This window comes from Odocoileus virginianus, chromosome 9 (genome assembly GCF_023699985.2).
Source record: "Odocoileus virginianus isolate 20LAN1187 ecotype Illinois chromosome 9, Ovbor_1.2, whole genome shotgun sequence".
NCBI lineage: Eukaryota > Metazoa > Chordata > Mammalia > Artiodactyla > Cervidae > Odocoileus > Odocoileus virginianus.
In genome coordinates, this window is record NC_069682.1 from 27,129,803 (window position 1) to 27,148,908 (window position 19,106).

The window sequence follows — 19,106 nt, forward strand, 5'->3', positions numbered from 1 at the left end:
CTTATGGCTGGCTGCTCCATACTTTTTATTATCCTGCCTAATGAGAAGGAATCAGGGAAGTCCCCCTCCCCCAATCTTCCTGCTGAATCACACATCATTAGCACTGATAGGTAAAGTGTTACAAAGGTAACATGCATTGTAAATGAAGTTCTTCTTGTTACTAATGCTTTAAGGAGATAATGACTGTGGCAGTACTGCAGGTTGAGCTGCAAATGGGTAGAGACCTCTTGGCATTCCTCCATCACCTATGTCTGCCCTAGTATTCTACCAGAGGTCACTTCTTTGGAGGGTAATTGACAAATGGTGCTTACCTGGCATCTTAATGGTGTCTGCCAGGGTTCACCTGCCACCTACTGGTGAGAATGTTTACTTCTAAACAGTCCCTGACTTGTTAAACCACAGACTCCCATCGTTCAGATACTTCAAAACACTGTCAGGGAATCCCTCAACCATTTTAAAAGCAAAACACTAAACATCGACATTTGAGAATTAAAATCATAAAAATCAGCTTGACTTGTTTTCTGCCTTGTGGAATTCATGACTAAAGATTTTATAACAAAACTAGCTAGCTTTACTTATTTCCACTGATTTGTTCTATATTGACGATTCCATGAATGATTTTGATTAATAGTTTCACACATCTGGGATGGTTCTGGTCATTTGAATGACATCTTTTTGGTGCTGGATCAATACTGAAAAAAAAAAAAAAAAAGAACACACCAGTTTCTTGTAAAGTATGGAAACACAATAAAATGTTCCCTTGTTTTCTTAAATGAAACTGAACAGTAAAGTAGGCTTTTAGGATTTCACCATTGTGTCAATTCCTAGGTGTCTTATGTGTTAGTTTCTTTTGTTTAATTTTTATTGGTGTATAGTTGATTTATAATGTTGTGATAGTTTTAGGTGTACAGCATAGTGAATCAGTTATACATATATATATATATAGCTACACTTTTTTTAGATTCTTTTCTCAGAGTATTGAGAAGAGCTCCCTGTGCTACACAGTAGGTCCTTACAGTTTTCTATTTTATATTTAGTAGTGTGTATGTGTCAATTCCAATCTCCCAATGTATCTCTCCCCACCATAAGTTAGTCTTTGAATGTAAGTCCAACAACTGGCCTTTCAGACTGCCAAGGAAAGAAAAGAGAATTCTTAATGGCAACTCTATAAGCAATAATGGCTCAGAATGAATGAAAAGGACCACAAGATAGGGGTTTTTTTTCCTTCAGAGTTTATTCTGAGTTTTCATTTTTGGATAATCAAGCAGCTCTTTAAGGAGAATGCACAGAAGAGTCATTCTGGCACTTTTGGATAGTACATAAGATTTGTTTAATAGTCACATTCAGTCTACTTGCTCAGCCCATACTCCGTGTTCGGTGAGCAAGATCAGCCCATAGGATTTCAGAATTAATACGTAACCGTATATACAAACAGCCAATAAAACCATAATGGTGCCTAGCGGTCAAAGGGGTGGCGTGGGGGAGGGGATCACTAAAGTGTCCTCTAGGCTAGCTTAGCTAAACAGAATCCACGTCACACGTGAGGACGAGAGCGTACACTGAGCTGAAATGAGACTTCTGAGCACAAATGGGCACTTGGCAGCATGCAGTTGAAAGAAAAGGGGATCGTTTAATAACTTTATAAAATCCAGGCAGTTCAATCAAAGAAGTTAAGAAAAAGAAACAAAAAAAGCAAAGTAAGGGACTGTCTGTCGTCACTGTAAAAAAGGCACTTGGAGTTAATGGGACCAGAATTGAAGGACTGGCAGCTGATTAAAAACTTCAGTACTATTTCATTAAAAGGCTTGGATGTTAAGAGGCGACACTCAGAAGTTCCTGAAAGGTGATATCGAAATAAACCAGCGAGAAGCAGAACAGGTGACAAGGAAGGAATTAAATCCTTACAATCCAATTGTGTGTGTGTGTGTGTGTGTGTGTGTGTGAGTGTGTGTGTGTATCTGTAAAAAGCAAATCAGGAACGAAATCTAACCAAAGCTAAGCAAAGTAAGACCACGAAGCAGCGATGCATAGTTTTCCTTTGAGATAATGCATACCTCCAGACACTAAGTGCCAAGCTAATTTCTCAATAATAATTTCACAGGAGCATTATCATGATAAAATGGATTCAAGCAATGCAAAAAGAGTTCCTTCTGTTCCCAGAATCTGGAGGAGAACTGAGGTTATCATCAGAACCTAGTGACATCGGGACATCACGTGTGGTTTTTCAGTGTCCTCCAGGGGTGGACACATCAAGTATGGGAAACGACACTGACATTCAGACAGACACTAACGTTCAGCCCTCTCCCTGGAGGCGAAGCATCCTGTATCATCATCCTTTCTTCTGAGTAAGAACTTGACTTCCTCTCTAACACTTAGACAGCGGACAGGGTAACTGCAGAAAAAAGTCCACTGCCCATGGCAGACGTGGCTCGACTTCCTCCACAAACAGGTAAGCGCTTCCTTAAGAAAGAATTTTTGGCAACTGGATGTGGTCCCGGGTTGGGTGGCTCTGGACCGCTCATTTGATGTTGAATGCCATCAAGGGTCTCTCCTCCCGTTTCTGCCACGGGCTCTTCTTGTCTTCGCCCTGGTCGTCGTCGTCCTCGTCGTCTTCCTCATCCTGCGGGGCGGATCGCCTCTGGTCGGGACTGGCCGCGGGCTCGGGGGCAACGTCCGAAGTTCGCTTCGTCGTCTCCTCCTGCAGGCTGGGCAGCTGGCCGCCGCTCCTCCGGCTGGAGCCGTCCAGCAGGCACCGCAGAGCACTGTCCTCGGGCGTCCCGGCCGTGGTGCCGGCCTCGCTGCCGCTCTGGTCCATGTCCTCCAGGTACACGAGCTGCGTGTAGGCCGAGCTGTCCGCGGCCCTCGACTCCTTCTGCGGATGTTCCTGGACGGGTGCGTGGTTCTGCGGCAGAGTCGAGGGGTCTCCTCTTCCCTTCCGGGCAGATTTTGGTTCATTCATATCCACGCCAGAATCCAAACTGGCATCATTGCTTCCGTTCCTCCCTGCTCTTTGGAGATCAATGTAGGAATGTCTGACGTGCGCGTTGGACCGGCCATCGAGGGAGACGAACCAGGCCCGGGGATGGGGAAGGGGCTTCCCACCCCCGAGTTCCAGCAGCGCCTTTTCTGTCAGAAGCTGGACCTCGCTGTTCATCTGAGCCAAGGCCGCGTCGTTCAGAGATGCTGGGATGGAGAGCGACTCCGACATGGATGCGCTCTGTGGGGTCCACTCCCGGGCGCCCGTGTCCTGCAGGTGCTGCTGCGAGATGGCCTGGCAAGAGAGGGGCTGCGCTTGGATCTGCGCGGAGGGGTGTGGGAAGATCCCTGCGTGCGGGCTGGACAGCTCGGCCTGCAGCCTTTCGATCTCCAGCTGCGGGTCGGCTGGGACGACCAGGGGCTGGCCCACGTACGAATGGTCCCCTGGGAGTTTCATGTAATGAGCCGGTATGACCAAGGCGGGTAATACTTTCCTGTAAACGCTGTCGTTGACCTGGTCCACGGAACTACAGCAGATCAGCTGGCCGGGTCGCGGGAAAGAGGTAGGTCTTTCCAGGTGGTCCACGGATCGCGACATCATACATTCAGTAGGTCTGCGCTCCAGCAGCTGGTCTTTCTCCGGAGATGAAGGCGCGGGGTACATGTGTTCCTGAATGGTGAGCTTACTTCCTGTGGAAATGTGGGTCACGGAGGCCTGACTCTCTCTGTCCTGCTTTTCGAATAAAGGCTGCGAGAGCATGGCGTTGTAACTCCTCCTATAGTCACTGTTGCCAGGGGACTCGTAGCCTTCCCTTTCCATAGATTTCCTAGCCTTTAAGGGGAAGATTTCCACCGACTTATGGTAGTCTTTTCCCAACGTCCCACTTGGTGTCAGGTTATCAAAGGAGATTTGGCTTTTGTCCTCTTCCTTATGAGACAGGAGTTCCTCCCGGGAGCTGAACTCCTGGGAGGTGCTGTAGGAGAGCTTCAGCATGGGGGTGTGCATGTCCACCTCCCCGTTGGAAGACATCATCTCTAAATGGACTCCACTCATCAGCTCCTTTGAGCCTGGGGCATCTGGTGGGCGACCCTGGCTGGTGACAGAGAGTGGACCGGGGAATTCTGATTCCCGACGAGAAAACAGCAGGTTGATGTGTGACATGGAAGTCGACTGATCCCTTTTGGAACTCTCCAGGGTGGCAGGAAGCTGCAGTTTTCTATGGTGCTGGCGGGGTTTCAAGCACTTCCGCCTGTGATCAAAGATACAAACCCCAAGATTAAAATATCAGAACAGTGAGGGTTCCAGTCTAAACCTAATTCTCAGTTCCCACAGGAAGAAACAAGACAACACTAGTCAGCAGCCAGAAGCCTTCTCACCCTATACCCTCAGCTTTGTTTTGATGCTGAGGGCTGAAATCTGCAGATTGTACCCCAAGTACATCCACATTATTCATTCAAAAGCAGAGTCAGCAATAAACATTCTCACAAGTCAATCAGATGAGGCATCACAGAAAGAAAAGTTTGGTTCTGCCTTGAGAATATCATCTCTTGATTACCACTTAGGACCTATTCTGAGGGACTGTGACAACCGTTGAGCTTATTGTTTTATGACTCCTCTCTAAAAGACATTACACACCGTGTAATATCTCACTTTGTCTGCAACTTATATGACAGATATTAAGTTCTTGCTCAAAAAATTTTTTTTTTAAATATTTATTTATTGGCCGCACTATGTGGCAATGTGGGATCTTAGATCCCTGACCAGGGATCGAACCCATGCCACCTGTATTGGATACTCAGAGTCTTACTCACTGCACCACTAGGGAAGACCCTTAGATACATTTTTATGAGAAATAAAAGACCTCAACTCAGGAAAGGACCTCGATATCAATACTTGTGCAAGAAATTCCAAGTTAAAAAAAGACAGAGCCCCAATGATAAAACTTTACCTGCAATAATATAAAAGGAGACACAGCAAAACCAAAAGAATGAAAGCCATTCCTCCCAAGATGGCCAAAAGAAAGACTGTATGATACGTGGTGATGTCCTGTGTGACAACTGGACCTGGAAGGTCAGAAAAGGGCATTTTAGATTTGTGAACACCTTTCACTAAAAAGAGAGCATAATGTTTTTCTTCTTCTTCTTTTTTTCTGGCCATGTGTCATGTGGGATCTTAGTTCCCCATCTAGGCATCGAACACGGGCCCTCGGCAGTGACAGTGTGAAGTCTTAACCACTGGCCCACCAGGGAAGTCCCTTTTTTCTTATTCTTATTGGCTGGAGTGTGGAACAGGGGCCAGATGCAAACGCCCTTTAGATGTTGTGCCTGCAGCATCACCATAATTCCCCTCAATGGAAGGGGATTACCCAAACCATGACCAGAGCACTGTGAATACTCAAATTCTGTATGTAGCATCCATGGCCCCTCCTTAATCAAGAAGAGAGCCACATTTGGTGGCATGTTCATCATTCTAAATACATGACCTTTGAATATAAGAAAACTAGATACATAATCATCTCATGAGTGGGACTCATCCACTCACAGACATGGCATGAACACCTGGGGATTTTATGACACTGTAGAAGGAAAAAACAAATCAAAACACAAAATTTTACTCACACTTTCCCTGGGCAATGATTACTATGTACTGCACCCTTGCCCTTAACAAATCAGTTGAAATGTATGAAATAAATTTACCATGACTTAAAAAAATCCACAGCCTATTACAGGGATATCAAGTGTTTCTAAAATGCCTCCCATTAAAAAAAAAAAAAAAATCTTTCTAGTATCTTTGCAAAATGGCTAACCTGATGTGGCCACAGACTTCTCCAGAAGTTATAGACAAGGTGATCAGAACTAAACCTATTTTCTCATTAATTTACCTTGGGAAGAATCCCAAGAGGTAGTTTAACTTACTCCTTATGTTCAATAGCAGTAAGAATCTATCTTAACATTGCTAACAAGGGATTGACAGCAATAACGAAAATCTCCCCCAAATTATAATGTTTGGGCACTTACTGGTGTCTAAGTATGCAGACAGTGCACCAAAAGATGGGAAGGAAGGAATATAGTTATTACACATAATATTAGAGGAGCATTGTTATGATTATTAAACACCATAAAGACCCATTTATTCATTGATTTTTGATATTTTAAGGGATAGATTTCTTTAAAATCTTTAGGAGGTAAGTCTCTTAAGCTAGATAAACCCAAGGAGACTTGTTGATTTTTGAAAATAGTGACATTCCCTAAGTTCAAAAGACAACATCATTCTCTCCCAATTATAAATCATTTCAATGGGGTGAAAGTGAATATTTACAGAAGTTGAAAAAATTACTGACCACAATGGCCTTAACGGTTTACGGCCTTAATTGTTCAGAGAAACAATTTTTCTTTTTTTTAACACAGAGCAACCCCACAAACAAAGGTAATACCTTGGCAGGGGTCACCAAGAAATCTGAGGTACACGTAAAAATCATTTCCAAATAACGGAAGCTCGGTCCTTTAAAGTACCTAAAATGTTATTATTTTATTGAGTTGGCCAAAAAGTTCTTTCAGGGTTTTCCCTAAGATGGTATGGGAAAACCTGAATGAACTTTTTGGCCAACCAAATATCTTCTGCTAAATGGAAATCTTTATAAAGATTTCAGTTCCTTCTTAACCAGAGAATGAAAGAGAAAACTCTATTTTCTTGTTGGTTTTGGCTTCATGAAAGCAGAGCATTGCTGTGATTTGTTTTAATAAAAGTGATGACTATGAGATTACCAGTATATGTATTTCTATACTAAATGCCACCAGGGTTTATACACTATGCATTTTTATGGCTTTTTGTCTCTTCCTTCATTGCTCCTCAGCAAGCTTGGGTCAACCTACATCTAGTAGTCTAGTTCTCTTTCTCTTCTTTATAGAAGTACCTATTAATCTGTCACATAACACATCATCAGCGTTCTTGGAAATAGATCTAAAATAAAATTTAATGCACAGGTTTTGTAGTCTCTACTTTGGTTTTTAAGGACTTTCTTTCTTTACTCATAATCATATTCTAGACACTTCAGATTTGGAGACTGGGACATTTATGTACTCACTTCATGCCCACGTGGCTACAAGAACAATACAGTAAAGGGAAACACATACTCTTAAAACCTAGATGTGAAGTGTACATTTTCTAAGGGTGGGACTATAAAGTAAAGGTAACAGATTTTTCAACACCCATCTTGGGTTGGCCTCTGTCAAATCAGTTACTTTGGGAGTCCTAAGTGTTCATTCCAGTGATAATTCCATTGATAAAATATTTTGTACTTCCATTTTGGAACTGCCTTCATGGTTAATTGACAAGGGTCAGCTTTTAATCATAGCATATTTTTTAAAATAAATATTTAAATTTTATTTTTATTTTTTTGAGGCAGACCATTTTTAATGTCAATATTGAATTTTTTACAATATTGCCTCTGTTCTATGCTTTGGATTTTTGACCTCGAGGAATTTGGGCTCCTTAGCTCCCTGACCAGGGGTCAAACATGCACTCCTGCATTGAAGGTGAAATCTTCACCACTGCACCACCAGGGAAATCCCCAGCATTTTGACATAGCTTAACTACTTACTTTATTCACTGATCTTGGTGGTCGGTGAGTTTTAGATATGTCTAAGAAAAATCAAAGGGACCCTTGAACCCTCTGAGCATGAAGTCTGGCCACCCATGAAGAGTTTCACTAAGGATAGCAGTCCAAGGGAGACAGGTTCTAAAGGCAAGGCATTGTGAGTAATGGAAGCCATCACTGGAAAGACGTCTCCTAAGGTAACTATTTTGAAAAACAAACAAACACAAAAACCCCCAGCAATTCTAGAAATACTCATAGGGATAAATCAGGGTGGTTAGGTTTAAAAATAAATTCAGTGAAAATATTGGTGAAATTAAATTTTAGTGAAAACTATGAGTTAATTCATCTATCCTGAATGGAGAAATATTCTTTTAGACATAAAACAACAGGTTTGCTTTTAAACCTTTCAGAAATCCCCAGTCAAGTTTTTTGCCCCAGGAAGCCTCCAACAGTGACTTGCTGCTGGTCCCTCTAGTGAGCGCCTTTTCCTATGTCCTCTTTTCCACCAGGCCACAGCTGTTTCAGGAATTAGGGAGGAGGTCTGAACCACTTCTGTGGGCTTTAGATTAAGAATTCCCTATGGCAGCTGTGTGAGCAGAACAGATTTGAGACAAGACTATTTTCTTTGCATTATTCTTACCCTGGAAGGGACAGTTCCAACCAGAACTCCCCCACCCCCACCAAATACCTTCTCATCATTTGATTTTTCACACATTCAACCATATTTTTAAAAGATGTGATCTCTCTGCTGAAGTCACTTTAAAAAGCACAGGTAGCCTGAACCCTCAGAAAAACTGGTTGCCATCAGTGCAGGTGTTGGGGATCCTGTTACCTGGGTTGGGAGGAGACATGGCAGCCACCCAGTACCCCAGCTGAGGGGCGATGTATGTCCACGTCAGCTGACTGCCTTCCTGGTGCACGAGGCCAAGACCGCTCTTCAGCCACGTTCCTGTGGGATGTGGAAAAAGGCTTCAGCCAGATGCACGCAGAACTCCTAGTTAAGGCTTAAGCACATAGTACAAATCACCTTAAGTTTCCCATTTAGAACCCATCAGAGAGCCAAAGGGTCCAACTCTTGTGGAGCAACTGCATCTAGCTTTCAGGAAAGCATTTTTCCTTGCCTTCCAGATTACATTACTCTCAGCCACTTTATCACACGTCCTTTCTTCCAAACACAGGTAATTTTAGCAGAAGCCTTTGGAGTTTACTCGTCTGTCACCATGGCCCATCTCCTCCAGAAGCCTTTGGAATTTAGAAGCAGAATAAAGGCAGCATAGAAATGGTTGGTGGGAGGGGAAAGACGAGGGGAAACTCCAATCCTGTTTATATTCCTTATCTTCAAACAAGTAAACGGATTTCCTATCTGGAATTGCAGACTGGTGTGATCAGAGTTGCTTCAGGAAGTTTAAAAATATATATACAGAGAGACTCTTTGGTCCCATCTTTGCAAATTCTAACCCAGAAACCTGGTTCAGGTGAGTATTTTATGAAGCTTCCAGTTGGCTCTGATGCTGAGAGACACCGAGTGAGTCCAGGTCTGTGCTGCCTTTCAGTTAATACTTTAAAGAGCATTTCACATGAGTGAGCACCTACTGTGTGCACAGCAACGTGCTTTACACATGTTATCAGTAGTTTCACAACGACTCTACAGAAGAGGACTCATGATCCCCTCCATGTTCCACACTGGAGACTGGTGAGACATGGAATTCTTCTGAGCCGTCCCAGGGGTAGAGAGCAAAGCAGGGGCAGAGTAGGTCTGTCTGTCCTCAAGGTTGTGCTATTTCCTCCACTCTGCCCTGCTGCATCCCCTACTGAACTTGCCAGGATTTGACAACATTTTCACTTGGTAAGGTTCCCAAGGAGAGTGCTGGCTAGGGCCCCCACCAGCCCACGCACACCCACTGGACCCACCAGCCCAGACATATGGGTCACTTACACAGAACTCCCCCTATGATTGATCACCCACCCCCTGAAATGGCCATGTGTGGATTCCTGTCCCCTCCAGGTCTAAATGCATCAGCTTTGCATCAAATATTCCACCTTCTGGTCTCCAAATCCCTGCCTTTCCTAGGTATATACACACAAACCACTGGGTTTCCCAGATGGCGCTAGTGGTAAAGAACCCGCCTGCCAATGCAGGAGACATAAGAGACTCGGGTTCCATCCCTGGGTTGGAAGATCCCCTGGAGGAGAGCATGGCAACCCACTCCAGTGTTCTTGCCTGGAGAATCCCACAGACAGAGGATCCTGGTGGGCTACAGTCCATAGGGTTGTGAAGAGTCTGATACGACTGAAGCAACTTAGCATGCACGCACAAGGTGGCGAGAGTGGATTTCCTTCCCTTCCGAGGGAGAAAAAAACAATACTTGGCAGGGCTTCTAGGGCCTATCAGTTGCCATAGCAACATTCAAATGTATTGGGTGGAAAGGTGCCCCAGCCTGCCTCCCATCCCTTCCCCTCCCTCCCTCTCCCCACGTCACTCCTCCTTCCTCCCCCCAGCTCTCCTCCTCCTCCTCTTCCCCCTCTTCCTCCTCCTCCCTTCTCCTTTTCCCTCCTCACCCTTCTTCCTCCTCTTCCTCAAAGACAGGAGTTGAACAAAGAAGGAAGATGGGGAGGCCAGGCATCAGTGGGTGCTTTGTATTGTCCGACCTCCCCATGCAACTGGCTGAACCATGGCTCCGGAGGATTTCAGGTTAGACGAGAAGGTAAGCTGGAAGCTCTCTAAAGTGAGTATGAGGATGCGCTGGCTGAAGAGCGTCAAGCCAGAGATGGCCCAGCCACTCTGAGCTTCACGCACTCACTCCAGGAGCTGCTGAGGAAATGGAGACCAGGGCACGTGACACATGCAGCTAAAGGGGTTCCGTGTTGAGTCAGAAAGTCTGCCTGAAGGCAGAGAATGGATTGTTTGCCACCGCTTCCGGTTTTCCCCTGGGGAACCCGCGCTGTTTAGCTCATGACTTACACACCCCACCCCACTCCCACACGCTCTCCCACAGGAGCGGCCCCGCCAGGATCTCCTATCAGCCAGGAAGCGGCCTGCATTCTTTGGTTTGCAGTTTCCCTCAGATTAGATTCTTGAGTCACTGCTCTTCAAGTGGAGCGGATACAAGGTCAGGCTAAAAGGACCCAGAGGAAAAGAGATGGGGCTCAGAGTCCTAATTCCTGTTGACCACTCAGGGGAAAGCCACCTACCTGGATGGCTGGCTTTTGCCCTGGCTTTCTACAGCACAACACAGCCGCATCAACTGGAAATGGACTTTATTTCTAATATTTATTTGGCTGTGCCGGGTCTTAGTTGTGGCATGCAGGATCTGTTAGTTGTGGCATAAGGGATCCAGTTCCCCGACTAGGGATCGAACCCTGGGACCCTGCACTGGGAGAGTGGAGTCTTAACCACTGGACCACCAAGGAAGTCTTGGGAATGAAACTTTTTTCTCCCCCCAGAAATGGACTTTTAAAACATCTCCCAATTACACTAGGAACAAGCCTAGTGAGTGGACACACACCCACACACCATACAGGCACTCTAGCCTATGATGCTGGTGGGAGCCAGAAAAGCCAGAAAGGCAGAACCCAAGCTGCTTTGGGAGCACAGTGAGGAAGGAATGTCACCTGGGGATGAGGTGGGCTCTGGTGAACAGGCAGGACTTCACATGGGGGTGGCAGGTGGGGGCGAGCAGAGAGGAAGAGGAAGGAACAGAGGCATAGAGGGATGGAGAGTGTAGCGGGTAAGCTTGATGCATGATGCCAGGGACAAGAGGGAGGGGGCCTGGGGAGGGCTGGCACAGGGGCCCCAGTGCCATTAGCAATGAAGAGCCACCAGGACCTGTCCTTGGAGGCACAAAAGTGAGGTCAGAGCTTTTCCGACCGCCTGCCCTCCCCCACTCCTCCACGCCCTTAGTTCTTCCCAGGTTGGTCCTCCCAACACAGACTTTTACCCGAGTCCACGACTTTGCCCTCCACTGTTCCAACTTCATGTGCTTTTCCTCTCTTCCCCAAACTTACCCATCCTTCAAGATTCAAGTCACAGCCTGTTTATCCTGAGTCCCTCTTGCATGTGGGGGCCTTCCAGGTCCCATCAACCTCAGGGCACATGTTACTACATCATCTGTTTTCCAGAAGCATACTTTGCCTAAACTGCTAACCCCAAGTCCTATATTCCTTCTGTCTTCTCAACGCCCAAAAATATTCCTGGAGTGGGAACATGGTGGTGGTATTTGAGTGTGAAAGCCAGACGTGCAAGCCCCTCCCCTGCCAAATAATATCAGATGACCTTCTGTGCAAAGCTGGGTGTGGCTGGCAGGAGAGATCTCCTTACAGGAGCGCAGTTAAGCTTGGGATTCTCCTCTTTCCGACCAGAGAGAACAAAGCCAGCTGGGAAAGAGGCATTTATTTCGGACTAAGTTTTCCGGAAAATGTACACGTGTTCAGTGAATAGACGGTGACGCCGTTTTAGGATTCAACAATCATGCTGTTATTGGCAAAAACTATTTCCAAGCTTTCTGTGTTTTGCGGGAGGAAATTGGCTGCAGGGAACACAAGAATTAATGAATTGTGTACCAGAAACATATGCTTCTCATCACTGAAATCCTGAGGGTGTGGGATGAGGGCGTTTTCCCACCTGAGGAACTACACACATAAGAGATTCTTGTACTCTTGAATGGGGAGCCGGGTGCCTGGAATGGAGGCAGGACAAACAGACCTCCCCAGAGTCTCTTTTGTTGAGTGGGTTATATGACTGCTGGACCTGCAGCCAGCGTGCAAAGAGCTTCCCATCCCTGTGGGCACCTCAGCGCTGCTCAGACAGATTAGGGGAAGATCCAGGTTGCTCCTGCTTAGAAATCTCCACGTGCGAGGTCTCCTGCTTGCTCTCTTGCCTCCCGGGTGGGGCCAGCCTCTGGACACTCCTGGCTCAGCACAGCTGCTCGACAGGCTGTCCAGGTTAAGCTGTCTCCTCTGTAGCTCAGACATTAGCGCAGTGCCTGTGGTCATAACAGCATAATGGGGCTTCCTGCCAACTCTCTCTGGCTCTTCTTCATGAGCGGGTCATCCAGGCAGGTCTCAAGGTGGGTCATCTGGTGATGGTGTGCAGGCAGGAGGACTCCATACTTCCTCGTGCCCCACGGCACCAGCCCAGCCAGGCTGCCACCTTCATGCATGCGGCCACTGCCCAGGGAGGGTGGCTGACTGTGAAGTGGCTGTGTCAGGAGCAGGCGAGCTGGTGGCTGCGTGTGTCTCTGTGCTGACGGAGCGCTGTGCTGTGCCAACTACTGAGGCTGCATGTGTGTGAAGGTGCGAGAGCCATTCTTTGGCATCACCGCAGGAACGAAATCCCGTGGTACTCAAATTTCTAGATCATCAGCTTCCAAGTGGTTTTTAAAGCATTTGAACTCTTTCTCTTTAACAGAATCTTTGTATTAAGACAATTAAGAAATTAATATATAAAGCAGATAAACAGATAAAAGACAAGCTTCTCTGCAAACAGATGGAGAGAACCCCCCCACCCCCACCCCAGCCTGCAACCCCCGGGACATCTCCCGAACATGGTTTAGGAGTTATTCTTCCATAGAACTTGGGTCAGATTTGCCTAAGTTTGAAAAGGCAGTTTCCTATAATTCTAAAAAGTGTCATTTACTCCAGCCTCATAAAGTAGAATATAATTTTGATTTTTTCATGGCAATTCAGGGTCATTGTTATGATCAACTGATGCTGGTCCTTAAATATTGACGCCCTTAGGTCCCTACAGAGGAACAAAGTTGTTTCTCTTACACTAAACAGTTTCAACCATGGCTGTGTTTTTCTTCCTTCTCCCACTTCCTCCCTCCCCTGCCCTGCCCTGCCCTTCCTATTGGCTTTTACCAGCTCTTCTCTCTCACCACCACCAACTCCCAGATCCCCACCAGGGAACCAGATAGCCTGCGACATGAAGACTGCATCTAGAATAAAGTCCACAGGCAGCCACATGAGGGACAAATCCAGACGTGGAGCTGAGACTGTGAATCCAAGTTCACTACTTTGCTTCTTCAACACACACTCGCAGATCAGTTTTTGTCTGAATTCTCTAAAGTGAAACCTCGTGCAAGGGGAAGATTCAGAGATCCTTTTCAAGGAGAAAGACTTGAGTTACCTATACAGCTGGTAAGGTTTGTTGTGGGTATAAAGCACCACGAGGTCTTTACTTGGAAGCTGCACTGAACCACAATTGCTGATTACACACAGTAATTGGCAGGCTAAGAAAGATAACACCTTACATATAGCTTATAAGATCTGATGGGATCACTTAGCAATCACCAGGGTGCCACTTTCTTGCTTGGTTACCAAGCAGGAATGAAACCAGCCTTTATTTGCAAAGAAAAAAAAGAAGAGTGAGTTCAAATTTTAAACAAATGGCGATTCAAAGGGAAAAGAACTCTAAAATGTGAAAAAAGAGCTCCAAACATAATGTCTTATTAGAATATGACTGATAGGGTTCTGATTTTCCTTGCTTTTCCTGACTGGCCCACTTATTCTGCCTGGATGCCTCTATTTTATCTGCTGCACAAGCTCATCTCAGCATTTGGTAACAAGCAGAAAAGACTGTTAGGGGGAGCACTATTGGTTTTGAAAAGGAAACTGTAAGTGAACAACTTGCCCTTGGAACAGATGACACATTGAAGCTGGCATCCTGCGCCTCAGCCAGTATACAGAGAAAGACTCTTACAATGGGACTTGTGACCATGTCACACATTGGGACACCGGGCAGATCAAAGTCCAGCACGATCAAGGATCAACTGACAGCATGGACAATTCGCCCTTCCTAAGATAACGCCTAGTGTGAATTCCAGCTCTGCAGCTTTCCAACTCTGTGGATACTCGAGGAGGGTCCAGCTGGGGACAGGTAGTCCCTGGTGGATGCTTCACACTTCCTTTGTCACATAAAAATAAATGCTTTATCACTTAAGCACTTGTAGTTGAGGATTCTACCAACATGCACAGCTAATGTATTCTTTTTTTTTTTAAGTCTGTATTGAATTTGTTACAATATTGTTTTATGTTTTGGTTTTTTGGCCATGAGGCATGTGAGATCTTAGCTTCAAGACCAGGGATTGAACCCACATTCCCTGCATTGGAAGGTGCAATCTTAATCACTGGACTGCCAGGGAATTCCCCTAACATATTCTAACTGATGCTTTTTTTTTTTTTGTGAAAGAGTCTGCAGTGAGTTTGACTAGGTCTATAAGCTGGGATGCGAAGAAATGTCACAGCCATGCAGAAAATCCATCTCAAAAAAGTTCTATCAATTTAAAGGCAAATATTCACTGTGAAATAGAATGTTTCTATTCCTATGACTTAACTGTTCACTGTGAACTATTTGGAAACATTCATGGCAAGATGTGAGAACACATACATGCATGACACATGCATGAACTTAGATGGTAGGAACCTCTTTCTGTCCTGCCCTTCAACTCTTGGTTTTGGCCAGTGACCATCTCCTCACTTAGGCTGTGGTGACTTTTGCTGAATAATAGATATCATGGGCATTAGCTTGTTTGAGGGCAGACTTCTTAGGAGAGATATACTGCTCAGGTCCAGAGTGAGTGCTTATTACTATTACTACTTATAATCATAACCACTCCCCCCCTCAACTCCGCTTCCAAGTACGTTGCATTTCTCTAGAAACCAGCATAGACTTACTTCCCAGGATTTCCATCTGCATTATCTTAAGCCATAACCTCTACTGCATTTTCCTACCAGCTGTACAATCAGAAGTGTCAAAGTTAAGTCTATTTTATCGCATGCTTTAACAAAACCTTAGTGGGATGAGATCACCCAGAAAAACCAGAAAAGTCCACCAGCCTTTAAGTCACATTCATCGGTACAGCAGAAATAGTGACACTGCCTATTTTTATGACACTGTGGAGCAGCCCTTCTTTTTTCAAATTAAAGTCTATGCCTTTGAATAGTATGTTCCCTTTCTTGGAATTATTTTTCCATGAACTCTGTGAGGAGGATACATTCCTTGTCAATTACACTGCAAAGTATTTATTTACCTGGTGGTCAATTATCTAACCATGTTAGTTGAAAGCAATGGAACTGAAGAGTGAAAGTCATATACAGATGGTTGGATTCCTATGGCTTCAGGCAAGTACATTTTGGGACCAGTTTAAAGAAGAATAAAATTAACGGCAACTCGCTATAACCAACGACCTTCTGTTCAAAGCATAAAATCACAGGTATAATGAATGATTAGAAATTAAAACAAGAAGTGCATCTGTATTCAGCTATAACATGTTCCCTGAGTATTTTTAGGGCAAATTTTTATGAATAGATTCTTAAAAATAAATTTGATCCAAGCAACTGGTTTTTTTTTCTCCTTTAAACTTTAGCTGAGTGATCACAAGGCTTACTGAAACAAATTTTAGGAGAGAGCAGTAATGGGAAACCGTAAAGCTTCTGGCAGGGAGGGCTAGACAAAGTGCATGCCTTAAATAGGTAGCCAGGAATATTAGCAAGCATAATAGCATTAATAAAATTTAATGAGAGAATTTTCAATTTACAATAGGTATATATAAATTCCCAGAAAGTACTATCAGAGTGGAGGCTAATTAAGCCCATATGGAGAGGAATTTTGTTCATTACCCACTAAATCTAACATTCATCTTGCAATTATATGTTAGATGGGGCTGGGTGAGGTACACAGTCCAGGATTTAGGAGGCATGGTCACTCATCTTCAGCATTAGGAGACTCATTCAAAAAGAAGGTGGCAGAAGACAGTGAGGTGACAAGCATCTGGACAGATGTGGTAAGATGCTCTCAACCAGAGCTTTGTTCAAGATCTTGGTATAAGGAAGATCTTGTTCAAACGCAGATTCTGATTCAGTGGATCTGGAGCAAATCATGAGGTTTGGAGTCTGAATAAACTCCCTGTCCAAGGATCACTCTTTGAGTAGCAAAGCTCCACATTATTTGTACTTTTGTGGGTGTGGTGATTCTTTCAGAAAACCCTAGAACCATTTCCTACAATGTTGCTGGGGTTCGTCAACTGGGTGGCCAGTACTTGAAGCAACTTCAGAAATATTTCTAATATATTTCATGAATAATCTAGTCACTTGTCAGACGACTGATTGGAAGTTGACACACATCTAGTTCACTCCATAGGCTGCAGTGCATGAAGGCTCAGGGCCTCTGAATGAACAGGCTGCTGTAGGTGTGGCTAAATTGGCTCCAATCTGGGGACCTTTGTGTTGACCATTTTTTTTCTGCCCAGAATGTTCTTGCCCCCCAAGACAGTCCCATGTTAGGTTCCTATGTGTCTCTGGCATCTCAGCTCAAATAGCACTCCTCCAAAGCCTCTGTCCAGCCAATCATTCTCCCTGACATCACCTTGCTTAAATTCAATTGTCCTACAGCACTTACTTAATGCCAATAAAGTAAACCGGTTCATTGTCTGTCTCCTCCACTCAGAACCAAAACTTCATAATTACAGGTGCCTTCCTTGACTTGTTCTGTCATTCAGTTCAGTTCAGTTCAGTTGCTCAGTCATGTCGGACTCTTTGCGACCCCATGGACTGCAGCACGCCAGGCCTCCCTGTCCATCACTAACTCCTGGAGTTTACTCAAACTCATATCCATTGAGTTGGTGATGCCACCCAACCACCTCATCCTCTGTTGTCCCCTTCTCCTCCCATCTTCAATCGTTTCCAGCATCAGGGTCTTTTCAAATGAGTCAGTTCTTCGCATCAGGTGGCCAAAGTATTGGAGTTTCAGCTTCAGCATCAGTCCTTCCAATGAATATACAGGACTGATTTCCTTTAGGATGGACTGGTTGGATCTCCTTGCAGTTCAAGGGACTCTCAAGAGTCATTTCCAACACCACAGTTCAAAAGCATCAATTCTCCGGCACTCAGCTTTCTTTATAGTCCAACTCTCACATCTATACATGGCTACTGGAAAAACCATAGCCTTGACTAGACAGACCTTTGTTGGCAAAGTAATGTCTTTGCTTTTTAACATGCTGTCTAGGTTGGTCAGAACTTTTCTTCCAAAGAGTGAGCATCTTTTAATTTCATGGTTGCATTTTTTTCCGCAAAAAGCCTAGAACAGAGTAAAATCTGGCACAAAGAAGTAGTTCACTATCTATTTGCTATAATGAGTGAATTGTTCAATTTTTTAAAAGAGAAGCCAAGAACAGAATTCCCTAGGAAATCTTTCAATATTTAAATGTTGGCAGCAAATTAAAACAAAACAAACAAATAAATGCCCCCAAATCAACTGTATGGGCCAAACAAAACATCTGGGAATGGATTGTTGTTCTGCATCCCCAGATCCAGTCCATTATTCTGTTAAGCCACATTAAGTCTTGGCATAGAAGCAGGAATGCACCAAAATCTGATATTCTAGAACAGGAAGAGGATTTAAAGTCTGAAGGAAATTGTGTTTTGAATCTCCCCTTCTCCATTCCTAGGATAACATACATGTGTACCAGGTACTTCCCTGTGCTGAATCTCAGCTTCTTTCTGATTAAGAAAGAATGTAGGGTTGCTATGAAAACAGTGACGAAAAATGTTGGTTTATGATCCTACCTGTTTTACTAATGAATAAGCTCAGCTGAGAAGGAGTAGACCAAAAAAATATATACTTTCTCCAAACGGTCCTATATTTCTTCCCCTCCAATTTAGGTGTATTTCAAACCGCTTATTTGAAATGGCAAGTTGTAATGCATGGATTGAACCCATGTCTCTTGCACTGACAGGTGGATTCTTAACCACTGGAGCACCAGGGAAGTCCTGGGTATTCAATTTAAAGATACTAAGGCTTCACTGTACTTGTATGTCTTGTCTGTCTCCCTTATATCATGATTTACACAAAATGCACAAACTAAATATGGGCTGAATTAGAACAATGATGATTATAATAATGATTAATACTTTTGGAACACCTTACTCAGTACTATGCACCACTGTAAGTGCTCTCCATTCTCAACAATTTTATGAGATGGGAATGATAAATATTATTCCCATTTTATAGATGAGAAAACTGAGGCCCTGAGAGGTTAATGAACCTGCTCAAGATCCAGAGGAGGCAGTGTTTACATCCAAGCTGTCTCAATTGCTGGGCTACAGCCTGCCTGTATTCTATATACTCTGCCAAATGGCTGTACAACCAGTGCAATTCCTGATCTATCAAAAGAATTTTACTTCTTAATTTCTCATTTCAGTGGAGACCACTGAAAACAGAAGCTATTTTTTAAAAAATACTTGGCTTTAAAATAAATGATGGCAGCTTTGCCTTCCTAATTATTTTCCACCCAGGCCGATCTCAGAACGAGTATATTATTAATAGATGCAGTGCTTCAAATCCAGGCCAAAGGACAGCAAAGCAAGAAGGTTCTGAGGATCCCAGGTAGTGGGGAGAATATACACCTGCCACAGATAATCCACAGAGTAACTATTCTATAAGTGGTAATTAAGAGTTGACTACAACATAAGACATTTTCTTTTAGGAGGAACATACTGATCTATACACTCTGAGGCCACAAAGTGGGCAGCCAT

The 19,106-nt window shown here is 44.3% G+C and overlaps 1 protein-coding gene and 1 long non-coding RNA gene across 2 annotated transcripts in view; one reads left to right on the forward strand and one right to left on the reverse strand.

Annotated features, from left to right (window-relative positions):
• Positions 1–1,212: 1,212 nt before the first annotated feature.
• The window catches only part of FAM171A1 (family with sequence similarity 171 member A1), a 124,535-nt gene continuing 106,641 nt past the window's right edge, over positions 1,213–19,106 (reverse strand). The window contains exons 6-8 of the mRNA XM_020881260.2: positions 8,407–8,523; positions 4,926–5,040; positions 1,213–4,226 (exon numbers count right to left, since the gene is read on the reverse strand). Of these exons, the coding sequence (XP_020736919.2) occupies positions 2,519–4,226; positions 4,926–5,040; positions 8,407–8,523 (1,940 nt within the window). The 3' untranslated portion in view covers positions 1,213–2,518. The remainder of the gene's footprint in view (positions 4,227–4,925; positions 5,041–8,406; positions 8,524–19,106) is intronic.
• Positions 10,075–13,937, forward strand: LOC139036595 (uncharacterized). Its single transcript, XR_011489414.1, has 2 exons — positions 10,075–10,279; positions 13,437–13,937. It is a non-coding gene; the product is annotated as an uncharacterized lncRNA (long non-coding RNA).